Source organism: Marmota monax, unplaced genomic scaffold, assembly GCF_021218885.2.
Source record: "Marmota monax isolate L192 unplaced genomic scaffold, Marmota_monax_Labrador192_F-V1.1 WCK01_AAM20220418_F8-fsc00004, whole genome shotgun sequence".
Classification (NCBI taxonomy): Eukaryota; Metazoa; Chordata; class Mammalia; order Rodentia; family Sciuridae; genus Marmota; species Marmota monax.
Window position 1 is genome coordinate 32,890,197 of NW_026692881.1, and position 16,348 is coordinate 32,906,544.

At 49.6% G+C, this 16,348-nt stretch overlaps 1 protein-coding gene across 4 annotated transcripts in view; it reads right to left on the reverse strand.

The window, feature by feature from the left end:
- Positions 1-10,578: 10,578 nt before the first annotated feature.
- Positions 10,579-16,348, reverse strand: part of Rgs10 (regulator of G protein signaling 10) — a 36,799-nt gene continuing 31,029 nt past the window's right edge. For 2 of the 4 annotated variants that reach the window (XR_009227332.1, XR_009227333.1), the window contains 2 exons: positions 13,559-14,352; positions 11,141-11,279 (listed from right to left, as the gene is read on the reverse strand). Coding sequence is in view for 2 of the 4 variants with exons in the window: in XM_046450317.2 (XP_046306273.1) it covers positions 11,133-11,279 (147 nt within the window). In the remaining 2 variants the exon portion in view is untranslated. Of the gene's footprint in view, positions 11,280-13,558; positions 14,353-16,348 lie in introns of all 4 variants that reach the window. The other 2 variants (XM_046450317.2, XM_046450319.2) reach the window with 1 other exon arrangement.

Sequence of the window (16,348 nt, forward strand, 5' to 3'; positions counted from 1 at the left end):
ACAGAAAGGAACCAGGGGCCGAGCAAGGGGGCTTCTGACCAAGAAAGGGACACCGAGCACTGGATTGGGAGTCCAAAGTCCTGGTGTCCATCTGTCAGCTGCAGCAGCAGCCTGTGGGTGTCTCCACCTGCTTCCCCTGGACAAGGAGGGCTGGCTAAGGCTCGCTGCCCTTAAAGTCCACAATCACCTGCACAGTTGTTAAGTGGTCTGGAAAGTCCCAGAGGTGACCTGGAGGCTGCCAACCTATGAAATCCGACATCTGTGGACAAAACAGAGCAAAGATGGCAACAGGAATCGGGGGGACAGAGAACTTCAGGCGCCTGAGTCAAGCCAGGAACCAGGTCTTCCCAGCTGGCAATACTGTGTGTTGTCATATATTGTCACCAGGAGAAGCAGGCACTGTCCCCTTGACTCCGCTGGAAGGGAGTAAGGAATTTTGGTTATTTGAAATTGAAATAGAAATGCTCTTCTTTTTATTTTTTTTTTAATTTGTGCATGTTATTCTTTTCAAATGGTTCCTAATGCTTTTTAAGTTAGAAACACACACTTATTAAATTTTATTGGACCTGACTTTTTTTTAAATGAAACGGTTCATGTTTGTTTATTTAATCTAAGAACACTGTGAAAAAAAAACTGAGATACTAAGGGCAGAGTGAATGAAGAAAATTGCTTTTGGACTAAGGGAGAGGTCAGTGTAAGAAATATTATTTCCTTCTCAGAAGTGAGGGGACATACAAGTTAAAGGACAACAAGAAAAAGTAATAAAACAAATGCAGAGCACAGGGCAGTTTATAGTCTACTTGGGCCTGGTCTCTTTGAAAAATCAGGGTCATTAAATATTTTTTTTTAAATTGGAGAACCCGGGCTAGGGTTGTGGCTCGGTGGCAGCGGGCCTGCCTAGCATGTATGAGGCGCTGGATTCGATTCTCAGCACCACATATCAATAAATAAAATAAATGTCCATTGACAACTAAAAAAATATATAAAAAAGAAAATTGGAGAACTGGGATGAGGTTGTGGCTCAGCTAGCACATGCGAGGCCCTGGGTTCAATCCTCAGCACCACATAAAAATAAGTAAAATAAAGGTCTTGTGTCCAACTAAACTAAAAATATAAATATTTTTTTTAAAAATTGGAGAACTGATCTAAATTGAGACATTACAATGCCAGCTCCTTGATTAAATCCTGGTTTGGAAAAAAAAAAAAAAGGACATTTAAAAAATTCTACTTTCTGGGTGCTATGGCACACACCTATAATCCCAGGAGCTCAGGAGGCTGAGGCAGGAAGATCGCAAGTTCAAAGCCAGCCTCAGAAATTTAGTGAGGCCCTAAGTAACTCAGTGAGACCCTGCCTCTTAAATATATATATATATTTGGGGGAAGTTTGAATGTGGAGCAGGTATCAGAATGTACTGGGAACTTTTGTTCATTTCATTAGGTGTGATCAATGTTCTTGTTTTAGGTAAAGCATCATGCCTGATTTTCTTTAAAATAGTTTGGCAAAAAAAAAAAATAGGAACAGCTGGAGGCAGAGTATTCATGATTATGAAGAATAGGCGATGACTTTATTGTAATCATATTTTCACTTTTCTGAAAGTTTTGTCCTAATGAAGTTTTTTAAAAGTAATGTGTTTCTGGAACTTTGTCAGCAGTAAGAGGTAGGAATGTGAAGATGGGGACAAATCCACTGGATGTCCTCCCAGCTTTGCCTCAGAATCATACCAGGGGAACTGATGGAACTGGGCGGCTGAAGGCTTCGTGAAGTAACCTATTTCCCTACTGGGAAAAAAAAATCAAGAGAACCCCCAAGAGCTCCATGAATGAAGGAGAGGCCACTTTGTTCTCACTCCACATGGCTGGCAGGACTTGGGACAGGGCGTTGACATTCTCTACCCACTGAGAACAGACACTAGAGATGGATGGCAGGATGGCCGTGAGGGTCCTGGGAGCCCTGACACCCCAGCCCCAGCATGCCACCGACCCCTGGCCCCAGGACTCACACCGAGTGTTCTCCTGGACTGACTTCTCAAGAAGGTGCCTACAATTATCTGAATGTTTGTGTCCCCCAAGCCCCCAAATCATTGGTTGAAACTAGACACCAATGCAAACGAAGTAAGAGGTGGGACCTTGAGGAGGGAATTAGGTCATGAGGCTGATGTCCTCACACAGAGGTTAGTGCCCTTATGAAAGAGACCCCAGGGAGCTGCCTGGACCCTTCCACCATGTGATGCAGACACAGCTAGAAGATGTCTGTCTACGAAGAAGTAGACCTCACGGGACATGGAGTCTGCCAGGGCCTTCATTATGAACTTCCCAGCCTCCAGAACTCTGAGAAATGCATTTCCAATGTTTATAAACCCCCTGGTCTAAGGTATTTTGTTATAGCTGCCCAAACGCACTAAGACAACACCCCTTAAAAATTGTACCCAAGATGCTGGAAGTATTCCAAGTTGATCTGGTTGGAGTTATGTGTGGATAGTCATTGAGTGGCCCACTTGAGATTCATCTACTGAAATGAGCATTAGTTATGCCTGTTGTTTTAAAAATGTTTTCTACACACGCGCGCGCGCACACACACACACGCACGCACACACACATGCATTCCAGCAAATTAGGGAAGAAAGAGTGAAATTTTAGCTTTTTATCTTGGAAATTTCTAAAATAATTACTATATTTCAGAACAAACACTCAACTAAAAGATCAAGATTTGAATATGTGCTTTTTAAATCAAGCAATGGGCAAGAGAGATGTTTAACGTCTCAACCATTTTAAACTTTTAAGCTTCTGTGTATCCGACCAATCATTTCTTGATCTCTTTGTTAGTGTAACATTAGTACTGGGCGGTTTATTGTACAAAGTCTTGCAGTTCTTTAAGTAATAAATACATCAGAACATTTCTTCCAAATTATTAAAAAAATACACTGGTGTTGATTTTTCTTTTCAGTACATGGGATTGAACACAGGGGTGCTCTACCACAGAGCTACATCCCCAGCACTTTTTTCATTTTATGTTAAGACAGGGTCTCACTAGGTGTGGAGGTTGGCCTTGAACTTGTGATCCTCCTGCTTCAGCCTCCCAAGTACCTGGGATTACAGGCATGTGCCACCATACCCTCCTATGGCATTGATTTTTAAATGGATAAAATGAACAGAATTCTCCAAGTGATGGCCATCTGGATATTTGGGGCTGGCAGAGGTCAAAGTGAGGGGTGAGTATACCAAAAACCAGTGAAAGGAGGTGGGAAAAAACCTCATTGCAGTTTAGGTCAGCCTCAAACCCCCTGCCTCTGACCAACAGCCCTGGGACTGGGCTAGAGAGAGAAGCACTGTCCAGTGCAGTACCAGCCTCTGTGCCACTTGTACCTGGAAGCCAGGCCTTGGTCACCTGGCATCAACCTGGCAGCTCTACGGCTACCTATCCTGGACCTGGGCTCTTGGAAGCAGTTTATTACAAGACCCCTTACAACTGGACCTGGGGAGGGGGCTCCTCAGGGTACCTCCCTGGGGAAAAGAGGGTCCATGCAGGATGGCCAGGGCCTCCAAATGTCCTCCCTCCAGCAGGAGCCTTCCTCTGAAGGCAGCCCAGGGATGCCCTCCCTCTGCAGCTCACCAGCTCCCCCCTGAGGTAGAGCTGGGAACTTCAGGAAGGCTGTGAGCCCTGCACATCCTGGAAAGCATTCTTCTTGCCACGGGAAAGCCACCGAGATCCAAGTGGCCTCCAAAGAAAGACTTCCAGTCCCTTTCCCCTCCCTTCAGATGCAAAATGTCTGGAGAAGAGACACCCCAGCTCCAGGTTTCTCACCATTCCCCTGGAGTGCCGGGCCAACTCCCTGAGAGTGTTCTCAGACGTCCTCGCCTCTGCTGGGCCACCAGGCTTGACGAGGAACCTGGCTCCAGGTTGGAGACCTGGCTGCAGGGGCATCTGTCACCAGGTCTCACTCTCATGTCCTTGGCTGCCCCTTGGCCCGGCCTCCTCTGGGACCCGGAGACACCCAGGTGTCCTCTGGACCCTGCTCTGAGAAGGCCCTCGTTTTGGAGACTGCAATCATGTGAACCCATTCAGATCCAGCTCACTGACCTGGAGGCCCTTCCTGAGGCTGCTCAAATGACAAGGGCAGCAGAGTGTGGAGGGGAGGAGGGGGAAAGTGACCGTGGGAAGACCCCCAACCTGAGAGTCAGTGATCAGACCAAACCATGGATCTGCTGCCCTTCCCTTTGTGACCATGGACAGACCACACCGCCTCTCCGTAGCTTGCCTACGGGCACCCGGCAATGCCCGTATGTGTATTGCCCCATTGAGTCTCATGTAGTGCTAGGTTCTGAATGTGTGTGTCCCTCCAAAATGCATATGCTAAAACCTGACCCCATGAGACTACAGCAAGAGTAGGGCCTCTGGGCAGATGATTAGATCACCAGGGCTCCAATTTCAGAATGGAATTGAGCCCTCATAGAAGAGACCTGAGGGTGCCTGTTTGCCCTTTTCAGCATGTGAGGACGCAGTGAGAAGCACCATTAGGAGGAAGCTGGCCCTCCCCACCCGACACCAAATCTCCCAGCACCTTGATCTTGGACTTCCCAGTCTCTGGAACTGTGAGCAATAAATTTCTATTGTTTATAAGTTATCCAGTCTAAGACATTTTGTTATAGCAGCTTGAACAGACAAAGGCATAAACACTGATATTATCCCCTCTAACAGGTGAGGAAACTTAGGCTTCAGAAAGCTGTGACTTCCCCAAGATGGAACAGTTAGGATTAGATGGAACAGCTAGGGTTAGAATTTAGGCAGTAGAACTTCATGGCATGATCATAACCAAAATCCTTGAGCTAGCCAACAGCAAAGTGACGTTGGTGATGATGGTGGTGATTGACAGAGGTTCTTCAACTGCAAGATTCTGGGAAATCTACAGTTATGGTTTAAAAGCGAGGTGGCCCCCAAAAGCTCGTGTGTGAGACAATGTAAGAACGTTCAGAGGTGAAATAATTAGATTTTGAGAGTTGTAACCTAACTGGTGGATTAATCCACTTATAGGGATTAACTGAGCAGTAGTATAGGCAGGTGAGGAGTGGCTAGAGGAGGTGGGTCACTGGGGTGTGCTTCCAGGGTTTGTATTTTGTCTCCTTTCTTGTTGCCTGAGCTGCTTCCCTCTGCCACACCCTTCTGCCATGCTGTGGCCTCACCTCAGGCCGAGAGCTATGGAGTTGACCATCTATGGACTGAGACCTCTGAAACTGTGAGCCAAATGAACTTTCCCTCCTCGAATTGTTCTTGTCAGATCTTCTGGTCACAGTGGACCAACACTGACGAAAACACCTGCAAATTTAGTAAAAGTGCAAACATTTTCATGTCTCTGGGTCATAACCAGTGACCTTACCCGGCCTAGAAAAGTGCGGAGAAATCTGCCCCTGGAGGGGCAGAGTAGCCTCCTGGGAGACCAGGGCCTCGCCTCTGTCATCAGCCGAGGACTGTAAATACAGATCGCTACAAAGCAGACTGCAGCCCTGTGTCATTTCCCCGACCATGAGAGGGCGAGCGGGGTGACAAGTGGACCAAAAGCCACATACTTGCTAAGTCATCCTTCCTCTGGAGACCAAAACCCAGCAGATTCTTTTCCTGGGAAACAACTCTATCAAGCAGACATCTGTTACTGCGAGTCGATCTGTATGCCATAACAGTTTAAAAAACAGAGTTTAAATGCTTAAATAAGAAGAAAACAGTTTGCCTACGTTGCAAAACAGCATATAAACTGTGCTGGAATTAGCACAAGGGAAATATTTATCTTCTAGATAATCTCAAAACAGGACTTTTTTTTGGATGCTGTATAATTATGTTTATTGGCGTGGAAAGACGTTCACCATATATCACTAAAGGAAAAAAAAACTAGTTGCAAACATGAAAATGGACTTTTAAAAGAGCATGGGCCTTGCCTCCCTGGCTGGGGCCAGGCCCTCTCTGCGTGTCCTGCAGAAAAAAGGGAAGACTGGTGGGTGACAGCCTTCTCCCAGGATCGTGTTTTCTAGATGGAATGGCCAACGATTTGCCTGAGCTGGAACCTGGCCTGGGCAGGTGTGGTGAAAAGGGGTGGACTGTGGGGTCCAGAGACCTGGGTTCCAGTCCTGGTAACACCAACTGCAGCCACAGTAACTGTGACAGGTGCAGTGTTCTGAGATTAGCTCCCCCCACCCATCTGTAGGAGTCACATCTGCTGCACAAGAGCGACACTCTGATGCACACCCCCCACCCGTGGGAGGCACTCAGGAAGTGGTGGGATCCTCTGAGCCTCCAATCTGTTTTGTTATGACAACGACGTGGGTTGACCTTTTCCCAAGGGGCAACATCGAGGTGCCAGGCTGTGAATGAGATCAACTGAAATTTTAGATCCTGGCCCTTTTGGTATTCACTCAAGGAATATTTCTGAGCATCTGCTGTGTGGCTACTCCGGGCCAAGCCCTGGACTGGTGGCTGGGAACACAGTGAAGCAGCCCCTGTCGTTAGGAGACAGGTCGCAAACCAGCAACAGATAACCAGCCATGCCTGGGCTCTGGAGGGGCTGGGAGAAGCCCTAGGGTCAAGGGGCTGCTCCCAGAGTTCCTCAGGAATGGACTCTCCCAGAAGCTAGCATCAGGCCTTGACTGGCCAGGAGGAGAGCCGCCAAGGTCAGGAGCAAGCTGTTCTGAGCAGAGGAGGCAACAACGCACTGCTTGCAGATCCCAAATGAGGCCCAGAAGGCGAGGCAGAGCCTCAGCCGGGCAGCAGGATGTGGGGCTGGGCTTGGATCTCCCTGGCCTTGCAGCCATGAGGCCATAGTTATGACCCAAATTTTTATTCTTAGAACAAGGAGAAGGTAAAGAAGAGCTTACTCAGAGTGAGCAGCTGGCCCCAGTTTGTGTGCATATTTATACACTGGGGGTGTGCAGTGGGCAGCACAGACGATATAAACCATATTTATGGTTTATAATGGGCATTATCCCAGGGAAATTGTTAAGCTCACCTCCCCTCTCTCTCCGAAGGGTCTTGTTTGATAAATTACATAGTCACTGCAATATCAGGGAATTTTGCAAATGGAAATGCCTAGAAGAGCTGGGAGGCTGTAGCAGCCACTGCAGGTGCCACCTGTAACCCTGGCTCAAAGGCCCTGACAAGAGGGACCTCAGCTTTCTGCATGGGCCACTTTGGACTTGCAATGCCCAGGGAGAGCCCTGCTCTGCTCAAGGTCTAAGGACGATGTCCACATGGAAGTTTCCTCTCTCCTGCCTCCAGTCCCCATCCCTTTACAGCCTGCTAACCTCGTGAAGAAAAGCCATTGAAAAACCCCTGGAAGCTGTGGGTACAAGACCATTTACCACTTAAATAAACGCAAGTTCTAGAACATCCACAGCCAAAATGAAAGTAAACACAGATGGAATGTGAGCCGTGACTTTGCTTGCCTAGTAGTTTGCAAAGCTTGTAAACAAAGTGTCCTCTCAGATTCAGAGCTGGGGCCCGGGAGGTGGGTACCAATGAATCAGCCCCCAACTCCGTGACACGTGGAGGGGTGTAGACCTGGTTGGCAGAGCCCTGGGGGAGACTCCGCTGACTGACCATCCAGTCAGTATCTGGAGTTCACCTGTGGCTGAAATGAAAAGCTGATCCCTGGGATAGAGGGCTTGGAACTTCACATCACTGTCAACATGAAGCTTGACATCCTGGTATTTAGGGGGAAGTCACAACCCAGCTTGTGTGCTAAGAGCTGAGCACAACCAGCTGGTCCCATCCTTCCAGCCCCCTCCCAGAGGGGGGTCACTTTCCTTCCTATGGCGGTTTTTAGGAAAGAACTTATATCATCACATTCGCTCCCTGAGGGGCAGGGTTCATGCCTCTTTCTTTCCTCTTGCAACATCCTCGAATCTACTTTTTGGCCCAGGACGTGGTAGGTGCTTGTTAAATATCTGTCACATGAGTGAATACGCACACATAGGCCAGTGTTCACCACAGCGGTGGCTTCCGGGGGTCTTTCCAGGCCTTCGACGGACCAAAAAGGGAGCGGGGTCAGGAGGCAGGTGGGGCTTCGGCTTCAGCCTCAGCCACTCACAGGCATGTGGCTGTGTGGGTCATGTCCTTTATTTTTGTGTTCTCATCTCAAATCTCCTCTAAGGCAAAGGGAAAGAGGCACCTGGAGATTCCCACCAGGCCTGCGGGGGGAGCTCCACAGGACGGGGCAGGACCACAGGGAGGAAACGGACCTGAACTTCCACTCAGAAAGCTGGGCAGGCCAGCAGAGTGGATCAGGAGGGATGCTGAGCAAGTGGGAGTCAGAGGAAAAGGTCAGCAGGCTGTGTCCCCACATAAGGAAGATGAGTGTGCGAACTCGGAGCTAGAGGTTAACATAAATATGTGAATAGCCCGCTATAGTGCACTAGGGAACAGAGGGGCCTGTGGCCAAGTGGAGAGGACACTCAGGCTCTGCTTGAATCTGGACTGCAAGATTTAAAACATTTGCCCCACCAAACACCACAGAACACCCACGGCCTGCAGGCTGAGCCCGTGTTATAAGCGGGTCTTTTTATCTGATACTTGGGCATCTGGGGCCTTGCTGACCCCAGAGGGGCTGTCCCTCCAGGGGCTGGCTGCTTCCTCCGCAGGCACAGCCAACCCAGAGCATATAACCTTTATGTGACACCTCCCTACCAGGCTCTCCTGCTCTGGGCCCCTATTCACCTGCCCTAATCACCCCAGGGCCAGGTACCAGACAAATGGGGACAATCCAAACATCCCAGAGTCCAGTGAAATGATGCAAACTAGCCAGTCAGCCTGCTGACCATCTTGCCTCTGCCAACAAAACCACAATGAAGGCTCCCGCTCATGATTTGCCCTTCTGCCTTCTCACTGACCCTGGTGCACTCCCATGTGACCCTGCCCAACCTAGTATGCCTTCTCCTCTTCAGAACCGTAGCGGACTCTTTTCAGTGGAAAACGTCTCCTGAGCTGTTGGCTTTACTAGACCTGATCAATAATAAAAACCACTATCCCTCACCCAGTGCAGACCCAATGTAAAGACGGATGGATGGATGGATGGATGAGAGAACAGACGGACAGACAGAAAGATGGAAGTGAAGGGCTGGAGAGAGGCGTTCATCTGGCCGCAGGGATTCCCTGTGCTTTTTCCGTTTTCCTTTTGCGACTGTGTCAGGACTCTGAACTCTGAACGTGCCTCAGTTCCGTGAGTGGCACAGACGCAGGAGCTCGGGCAGGAGCAAGTCAGGGAGGGGTGGCATATCTTTGGTAGACAACCTTCTGGCTGTTTCCTTTACCTAGGGCCTTATAAAAAGATCATCATCTAAAAGGGCCCCTGAACCCAGTGGTGAAAGGGGGAAACTCGGAGCGAGGCCTCCAGCCCACCTTCCTTCCCAGCCCAAAGGGGGCCACCCGCAGCCGCACGTCACTCTGCACCTGTGGGATGCCCCGCGCACATCCGCATCCTGTACACTCTGCCCGATCCAGAGGAAGCCGAGCTGCAGAAGCCGTGTTGTTTCGCATCTTCACTCTGAGCATGCACCCATCTATTCTGCTTGGCTGTGACCATATTTCTCTGGTCCAGGAGCCTTGGGTGTCCTTCTCAGCATCACTGTCTCATGCCCAGGTCCTCAGACAGGCAGAGAAGGCAGAGGCAGGAGTCCTGTCTAGGAAGCTCTGAGGCAGCGGAGACAATGTTTGCTACTTCTGACGGACAGTCAGGGGGGTTACTTGGTCCTCAGTGGTGAATGTTTCCCAGAGGCCATCCTCCCCACAGGCCCAAGATGGAAGGACTGCACCTAACCATAGTGGACGGACGACCCGGCTAGGGAATGTGGGGGACTGTCTGTTGGAAGGTCATCAGTAGGGAGGCTACAAACTGGCTTATCCAGAACAGAACCAGTTCATGGTTTATAATGGGCATTATCCCAGGGAGATTATAGAACTCACCTCCCCTCTCTCTCCAAAAGGTCCTGTTTGATAAATTATACAGTCACCGCAATATCAGGGAATTTTGCAAATGGAAATGCCTAGAAGGCTTACAAGCAACCGAGGCTGGTTACTTTGTACAAATCAGAGTTTGAGGCTTGGCAAACACGTTGGGGAAATAGCAGCAGGCCCTGCAGATGGCAGGGACCTTAAGTAAAGGGAACCGAGCCTGGCTTGGACCTGGTGGGCTCCACTGTAGAGGAGGAATTCTCTGGGGTGGCAGGGAACACTGGGCCCACCATGCTCCATTCACAGCCTCTCCAACAAGAAAAGCAGGCTCGGAGCAGCACCTCTACTCCCTGCCTGAGGTCTCAAGCCAGAGGAAAAAAGTCCAGCAAAGGCAGAGGAGAAAGATTGTGATTTGTCCCCACACGGGCTCTGGGAGAAGGGGTATATTCCTACCAACTCCATGATCAGGACCCGTCTATGCCATAGTCCTGTTCACCACCACCTGGGGTTGGTAAGGGCACCCTGAACAATTTCCCATTTGTCTTTTTTTCCTTCCTGGTTAAGTGAGATCTTACTTCTGTTGAGCTGAACTATTTATCTGTGTGGCATGAAATGTCACGGATTGCGAGCAAAACCAAGACCAACCCACGCACAAGAAATAATAACCCTTTAGTGCTGCTCACACGCAACTCCCCAAATCTTTAGGCTGTCAGCGACTCATTTTCTTTGTCCAGCACTGAACTTGCTCTCAAGAAGAACTGAACTCAAAAGACAACTGACAGACAACAGCCTTGGGAGCCTGATGTCACATGAATTCATGCTCGAGTTAATTTGCAAGTGAATCTGGTGACACACACAATCCCTTGCCACAGAGGCCGGGCAAAGACTTACAAGGTAAAAGTGGCTGTAGGTTTCACCTTGTGGCCTCACGTGAAGTTTAATCAAGCTATTAAATGTCCCAAGCGTCCAGTGTGGAAGGAACCTCTGTTTGCTTGTTTTGTGAACTGAAACTTCAAAGCTATTTTTATGTAAGATTAGCCATCATGCAAAACTTACTGGTCAAGCAGTTAATAAAATACACACACCCCATTGAAGGGTTTTGTACATCTCAGTCCTTGCACATAACAAAGCAATGATAACCCCACACAGTCCTGAGAGCAAGCCCCTTTGCTTGGTGAGGGCGGTAGTCCTGGCTTTTCGGGGCTCATGTGTTATAAATTCTGGAAGCTCGTTTAGCTGCAGTTTGAGCATCGGGTTCATCTTCCTCCTCTTCCTCGGTTCGTTTGTATTTCAAAAACAAGTCAGACTTTAAGAAGCGACTGTAGCTGTCGTACTTCATGAGGTTGAAGATCTGAGGAGGAAAGAGAAAGAGTCTGAGGGCTGCAGCTAATCCAGGCCATGAATCATCCTATCAAATATTTATTAAATACCTACCGTGTGCCAAAGAATACACAAAGAAAGCTAAAGTAAGGCATGCGCTAGATGAGGCAAATTTCCTGGTCATTATGCAATCATTTCAATGGAACATATAGCTTAGAGAGTCACATGAACAAATATGTCTTTATTTTGCACGGCAGAACAGATTCACGCTGCACTGATTCATACCTTCGTATGAAAGGGCCCTTTAAGAATTGCCACTATATCTGGAGAGATAATACAGGGATGCATTTCTCTAAGAGCTGGAGGTAGCAGAACAGAACTCCCAGCAACCAATCCCAGGCTGCCTGTCCTCCTCCTCACCTGCAGCGTGGGTAGGGAAGGAAAGCAAATCCTTTTCTTCTGTATGGACAATCTCTTTTTAAGAAAGCCCTCGCCCTTTATTTCCCTCCCTCACCTGTCAATTTTCAGGACATCTGAGATCTAAACATCCACAGTGCACCCAAGGTGCGTTCTCTTTCAGCACAAACACAGGCTCCAACAAGCAGAAAGTTTCAGAAGAGCCTAGAAGGTTGCTCACCGTCAGGCGGGGTTGTCAAGTGAGTGGTAAAATCCTGACATCTTTTAAACCCACCCTCGGTCAACACAGAGTTTTGTAAACTAAATATCAGATGGATTCTAAGATCTCAGAACATCGACTTGGGGGATGGGCAATGCCTTTGGAAACAACTGGAACCTTCAGCCTTCATACCTTCATTTTCCAAAGTTGGCTGCAACTGCAGGAGAACCCAACCACCCAGGTCATGCTGCAGTAAGTCCAGCCCACGGCCAGGAAGGATTCAAGGAAGCTGGGTGCTCTTTAAACTGCCCTTCCAGCCTTGCCCAAGCTCTTTAGAGCACTGATCTATTTTGAAGCAATCTTGTAATCCTATGTGTGATTATGATTTGCTGAGGTTTGGAGAAACTATTTTTTAAAATCCCAGAAGATGCAAAAATCCTAGCCAGGGATGAGGCTTGAGATGAGGAAGGCCATTACCCTTTCATGGCCTCCCACAAACGTGCAAAGCAGGTGTCACTGTCCCTCACCACCTGCCCTGTTCAGCCTTGCTGGGCACAGGGTCCCCAGAGGGACCTTCTAGATACCTATAAGTTGAAAGTCCAGAACAGATGTTCAAAGTGTGACTAAAGGAACTGGCTTTGTGAGGCCCCCGGGGCATGCAGCCTGTATCCCCTCACGCCCCCAGATCCACAGTGAATGGGACCCACCACTCAGGGCAGGATGCGGTGTGACCTCCTCTCCCACACACGAAGTCTCCGTGTGTGGGAGAGGAACATCCTGTTTGTCTGTAGTGGCTCTGAGGCTCAGACTTCAAAGGAGAACAGAAAAAGGGCTGCTCTGGAGGCACCCAGGGCTGGAGGGCGGGGAGGCAGGAGGCTGCCTGGCTGAGAGGGTGCTCAGATGCTGCAACGGCCACCAGGAGATCCCAAGAGGCCGCGGGCCCCTCTCGCCATCCCTCCTGGATGCCAGCTCAGCAGGAAGGGGCAGGAACTATGTCAAAAGGGCCTGAGGGCCACTCCCTGCTGCGGCAGGTGTGAAATGCCCCAGCAAGCCCAGAAGTCCTTCAGGCTGAGGCTACCTGCCCCGGGGCCTCCCCACCTCCCAGTGCCACAGACTCACCAGGAAGCAGCTGTGGCCATGAGGCCTAGACAGATTTTAAAAAGGAAAGGATGTGGCTTCCACTGGCCTCATCCTTCTGGCTGTGAGCAGCCTGATGGCACTACATGGGGTCCAGAGCCAGCTTCCCACTCCCACCAGCAATGGGCCTCCCAGGCATGGGCTTAGGAGCTTCCCACTCCCACCGCAGAGCTCCTTGTGGACTCAGGAAGACAGCCAAGAGGACACAGAGGCGCCTAAAAATCAATCCCAAGAAAAGGCAGTGTACCCAGCCACAGACCACATTGTTATTTATCTTAGGACAAATGGCCATGAAGGGATCCAATAAATGTTTTTCCACGAGTGACCAGAAACCACCCAGTGTGCACAGCAGAGGCTGATGAAGTGAACCAGGCCAGGACCAACACTACCAAGACGTGACCACCGCCAGGCAATGGACCGTGAGTTCTCTCAGACATTCTCAAGGACCTTGATTTTACGGAGAAGGAAATGGGGGCTTGGGGCTCAGTACTTTGCCTGATGGTGAGTGTATGGGTCAGCTCTGGCTGCTATAACAAGTACTACACACAGTCTCTCACAGTTCTGAAGGCCAGAAGTCCAAATGCCAACAGGGATGGTTTCTTCTGAAGCTTCTCTCCCGGGTTGTAGATGGTCATCTTTTCTCCGTCCTCACATGGTCATCCCCCTGTATGTGTCTGGGTCTGAATCTCCTCTTCTTATAAACACTCAAGTCAGGTTGGATTAGGGTCCACTCCAATGACCTCATTTAACTTAATTACACCCACTTATGGGCCATCTCCAAATACAGTCACATTCTAAAGTAATGGGGGATAGGACTTCAACATATGAACTGGTGGTGGTGGGGCCACATTTCAACAGTAAGCAAGGGATGTGAGGGGTGCCAACTCTAGCTGGGTAGCTCCCCAGCCCACACCACCAGGCACTGGCCACTCCCATGGCAGAATACACAGTCATCAAAAATAAGGTCTGAAAAGAATTGAGCTTGCAAAACTACCCATGAGTGTTAACTGACTGAATATTAAATACCAATGACATTAAATCTAAAAACAATGACCCCAGGTATGTTCAACTGTGTGTTCATGTGCATAAGAGGAAAATAAATATCTTTAAAGGTCAGTAGCTGGTTGAAGAATGTCCCTCCAATGTATGTCCACCTGGAATCTCAAAATGTGACTTTATTTGGAAATAGGGCTGGTAAAGGATGCAATGATAAAGCCGCGTTGCATTTAGGGTGGGTCCCCATCCAAGGACTGGTGTCCTCTTCAGAAAAGGACACACTGAGACACACAGGGAGGTGGCCATGTGAAGACAGGTGGAGATCTGTGTGCTGGCAGCCACGGCGATCTGCAAGCTGGAAGACACAAGGAAGGCCCCTCAGAAGGAGCACAGCCCTGACGACACCTTGACTTCAGATTTCCAGCCTCCTGACCTGGAAGAAGTTGCTGCTGTTTTAAGCCACTCAGGTTGTGGTCACGTGTTACCACACCCTAGGACACTAGTAACATCAGACCCATCTCATCCCAGTCCTGCTCAGATACAGAAAAAAGCTGCCCTCAGGGTCTCAGATGGTTCTACCAAACCAGGACTCTGGTGGGGAGCTGGCTTCCCTGGGTGAACTGTGACCAGCACCTAAACACGATAAGAATCCTTCAACTGTCTGCAGGGAAGAAAATGGAGACCAGTCTGGCCTGAGACTCAAGGTGGGCAGAAGGCATCGGAGCGGAGTCAGAGCAGATGATGGGTCCCAGGGACAGGCAGCCAGTGAAGCAGAAAACTCAAGTTGGCAGCTGAGTTGCTCTCTGCATCTCCCCCGCCCCTGCCTACCCCATGCCCTGGCCAACACAGCTGTGGCTTAAAGGTTCCAAATTCTGGCAGCTCCACATCTGTGAGCCGCATGCCTACAGTGTAATCTTGAGCAGCACGGCCTTGGGATCCAGTCCTGCAGGCGGCTGGAGGTGGGCCTGGGAGGGGAGAGAGAGTTGCCCAAGGGCAACTCTTCCAGCACAGGGTCCTTATCCCACCAGGTGCCACACCCACCCCAATCTCAGCACAGCGCATCTTGGACTATTCCAAATGGACTGCGCCAGGAAAGGACTTGACCACAGAAGCACCCCACCCTCCCCCACCCCTGTCAACAGAGAACGGGGCTCAGCGTTCGTTCCATCACTGCTCTGATTCACTGTATGTGAAGCCTAATAAATATTTTAAGACCTCTCAGAAGACAAGCACATTAGAGGACCTAAATGAAAACTGCATCTCCCTTCTCTTCAAAACCCTCTGCCAGGTTATTTCAACCCACACGAGGAAAAAAAAATAATCCTTCAATGCACAAAGTTTTTTTTTTTAAGAAGGATTTCATATTTGCTTCAAAAATTTGGTCTAGTTTTTGTATGCAAATTAAGCAGTTAAAGTTCTAGAATGTGTCCTCTCTCCCCCATACCAAGACTACAGACTTACTTTCCCAGCCAAGTGAACAGACAGGAAGTAGAAAGGAGGAAGCCCCTCTACCTGTGCGCCTGGCATGATTGACAGAATCAACTGGGGACCCGAAGATTGCACAGGAGAGGCACAAACAGGGACTGCCCACCCCAAGATGAAGACCGCTCTCCCTCCCTGAGGCAGGAGCAGGTGCTGCAGGAGGTCGAGAGCAGACACAGACTGCGAACGAGTCAGACAGCTCAGGCCGGCCCTTGTCCCCAAGCACCAGGGCAGGCACGTGTGCACGGTTCTGTAGTGCTGGACAGCATTCCTCGCTGTAGACATGCCCGCCAGAGACGGACAACAGGCCAGGGTGGAATCAGAACTCGAGAGGGGGCTGGGCATGCACAGAGTCTGAGAGCCCCTGCGAGAGATGGAAATGCCCCAGGCCTGTAGGAGCAGAGCCCTGCACATGGGGCAGGCTGTTCACCTTTTCCTGGAGTCAAGATACTCAAATTCAAAGCCCAGTGACAGGTTGGGCATTTACTTAGAGAAAAGGCATTTTATCTTTGCCTTTGGTCCCTGGAAGGAGAGTTAAGTGCTCTTCCAGCACCTGTTCTCCCCTGCACGCCATTTTCAAGTTCTAAGAAAAATCTAAAAGCATTTCAAATGCTCTCCTGCACGCCCCAGCTCTCAGGAGGCACAGGACCACGTAGATGCAGGAGCCACCTTTTCTTCCATTTGAAGGGAAAACCACAAGCTGTTTTCCAGCTGAGCACACTGGAAAAACACCCATTTCTGGGCTTGGTCTGATCTTTGGTAACAAATGTCTTCCTGCACCACCAGGCAGGGATGATCTGAATCTCAGCTCTGGCCACCACCTCAGCCTGGGAGCAGGGGCCACAGTCAAGCAGGGGAGCTCAGGCTGA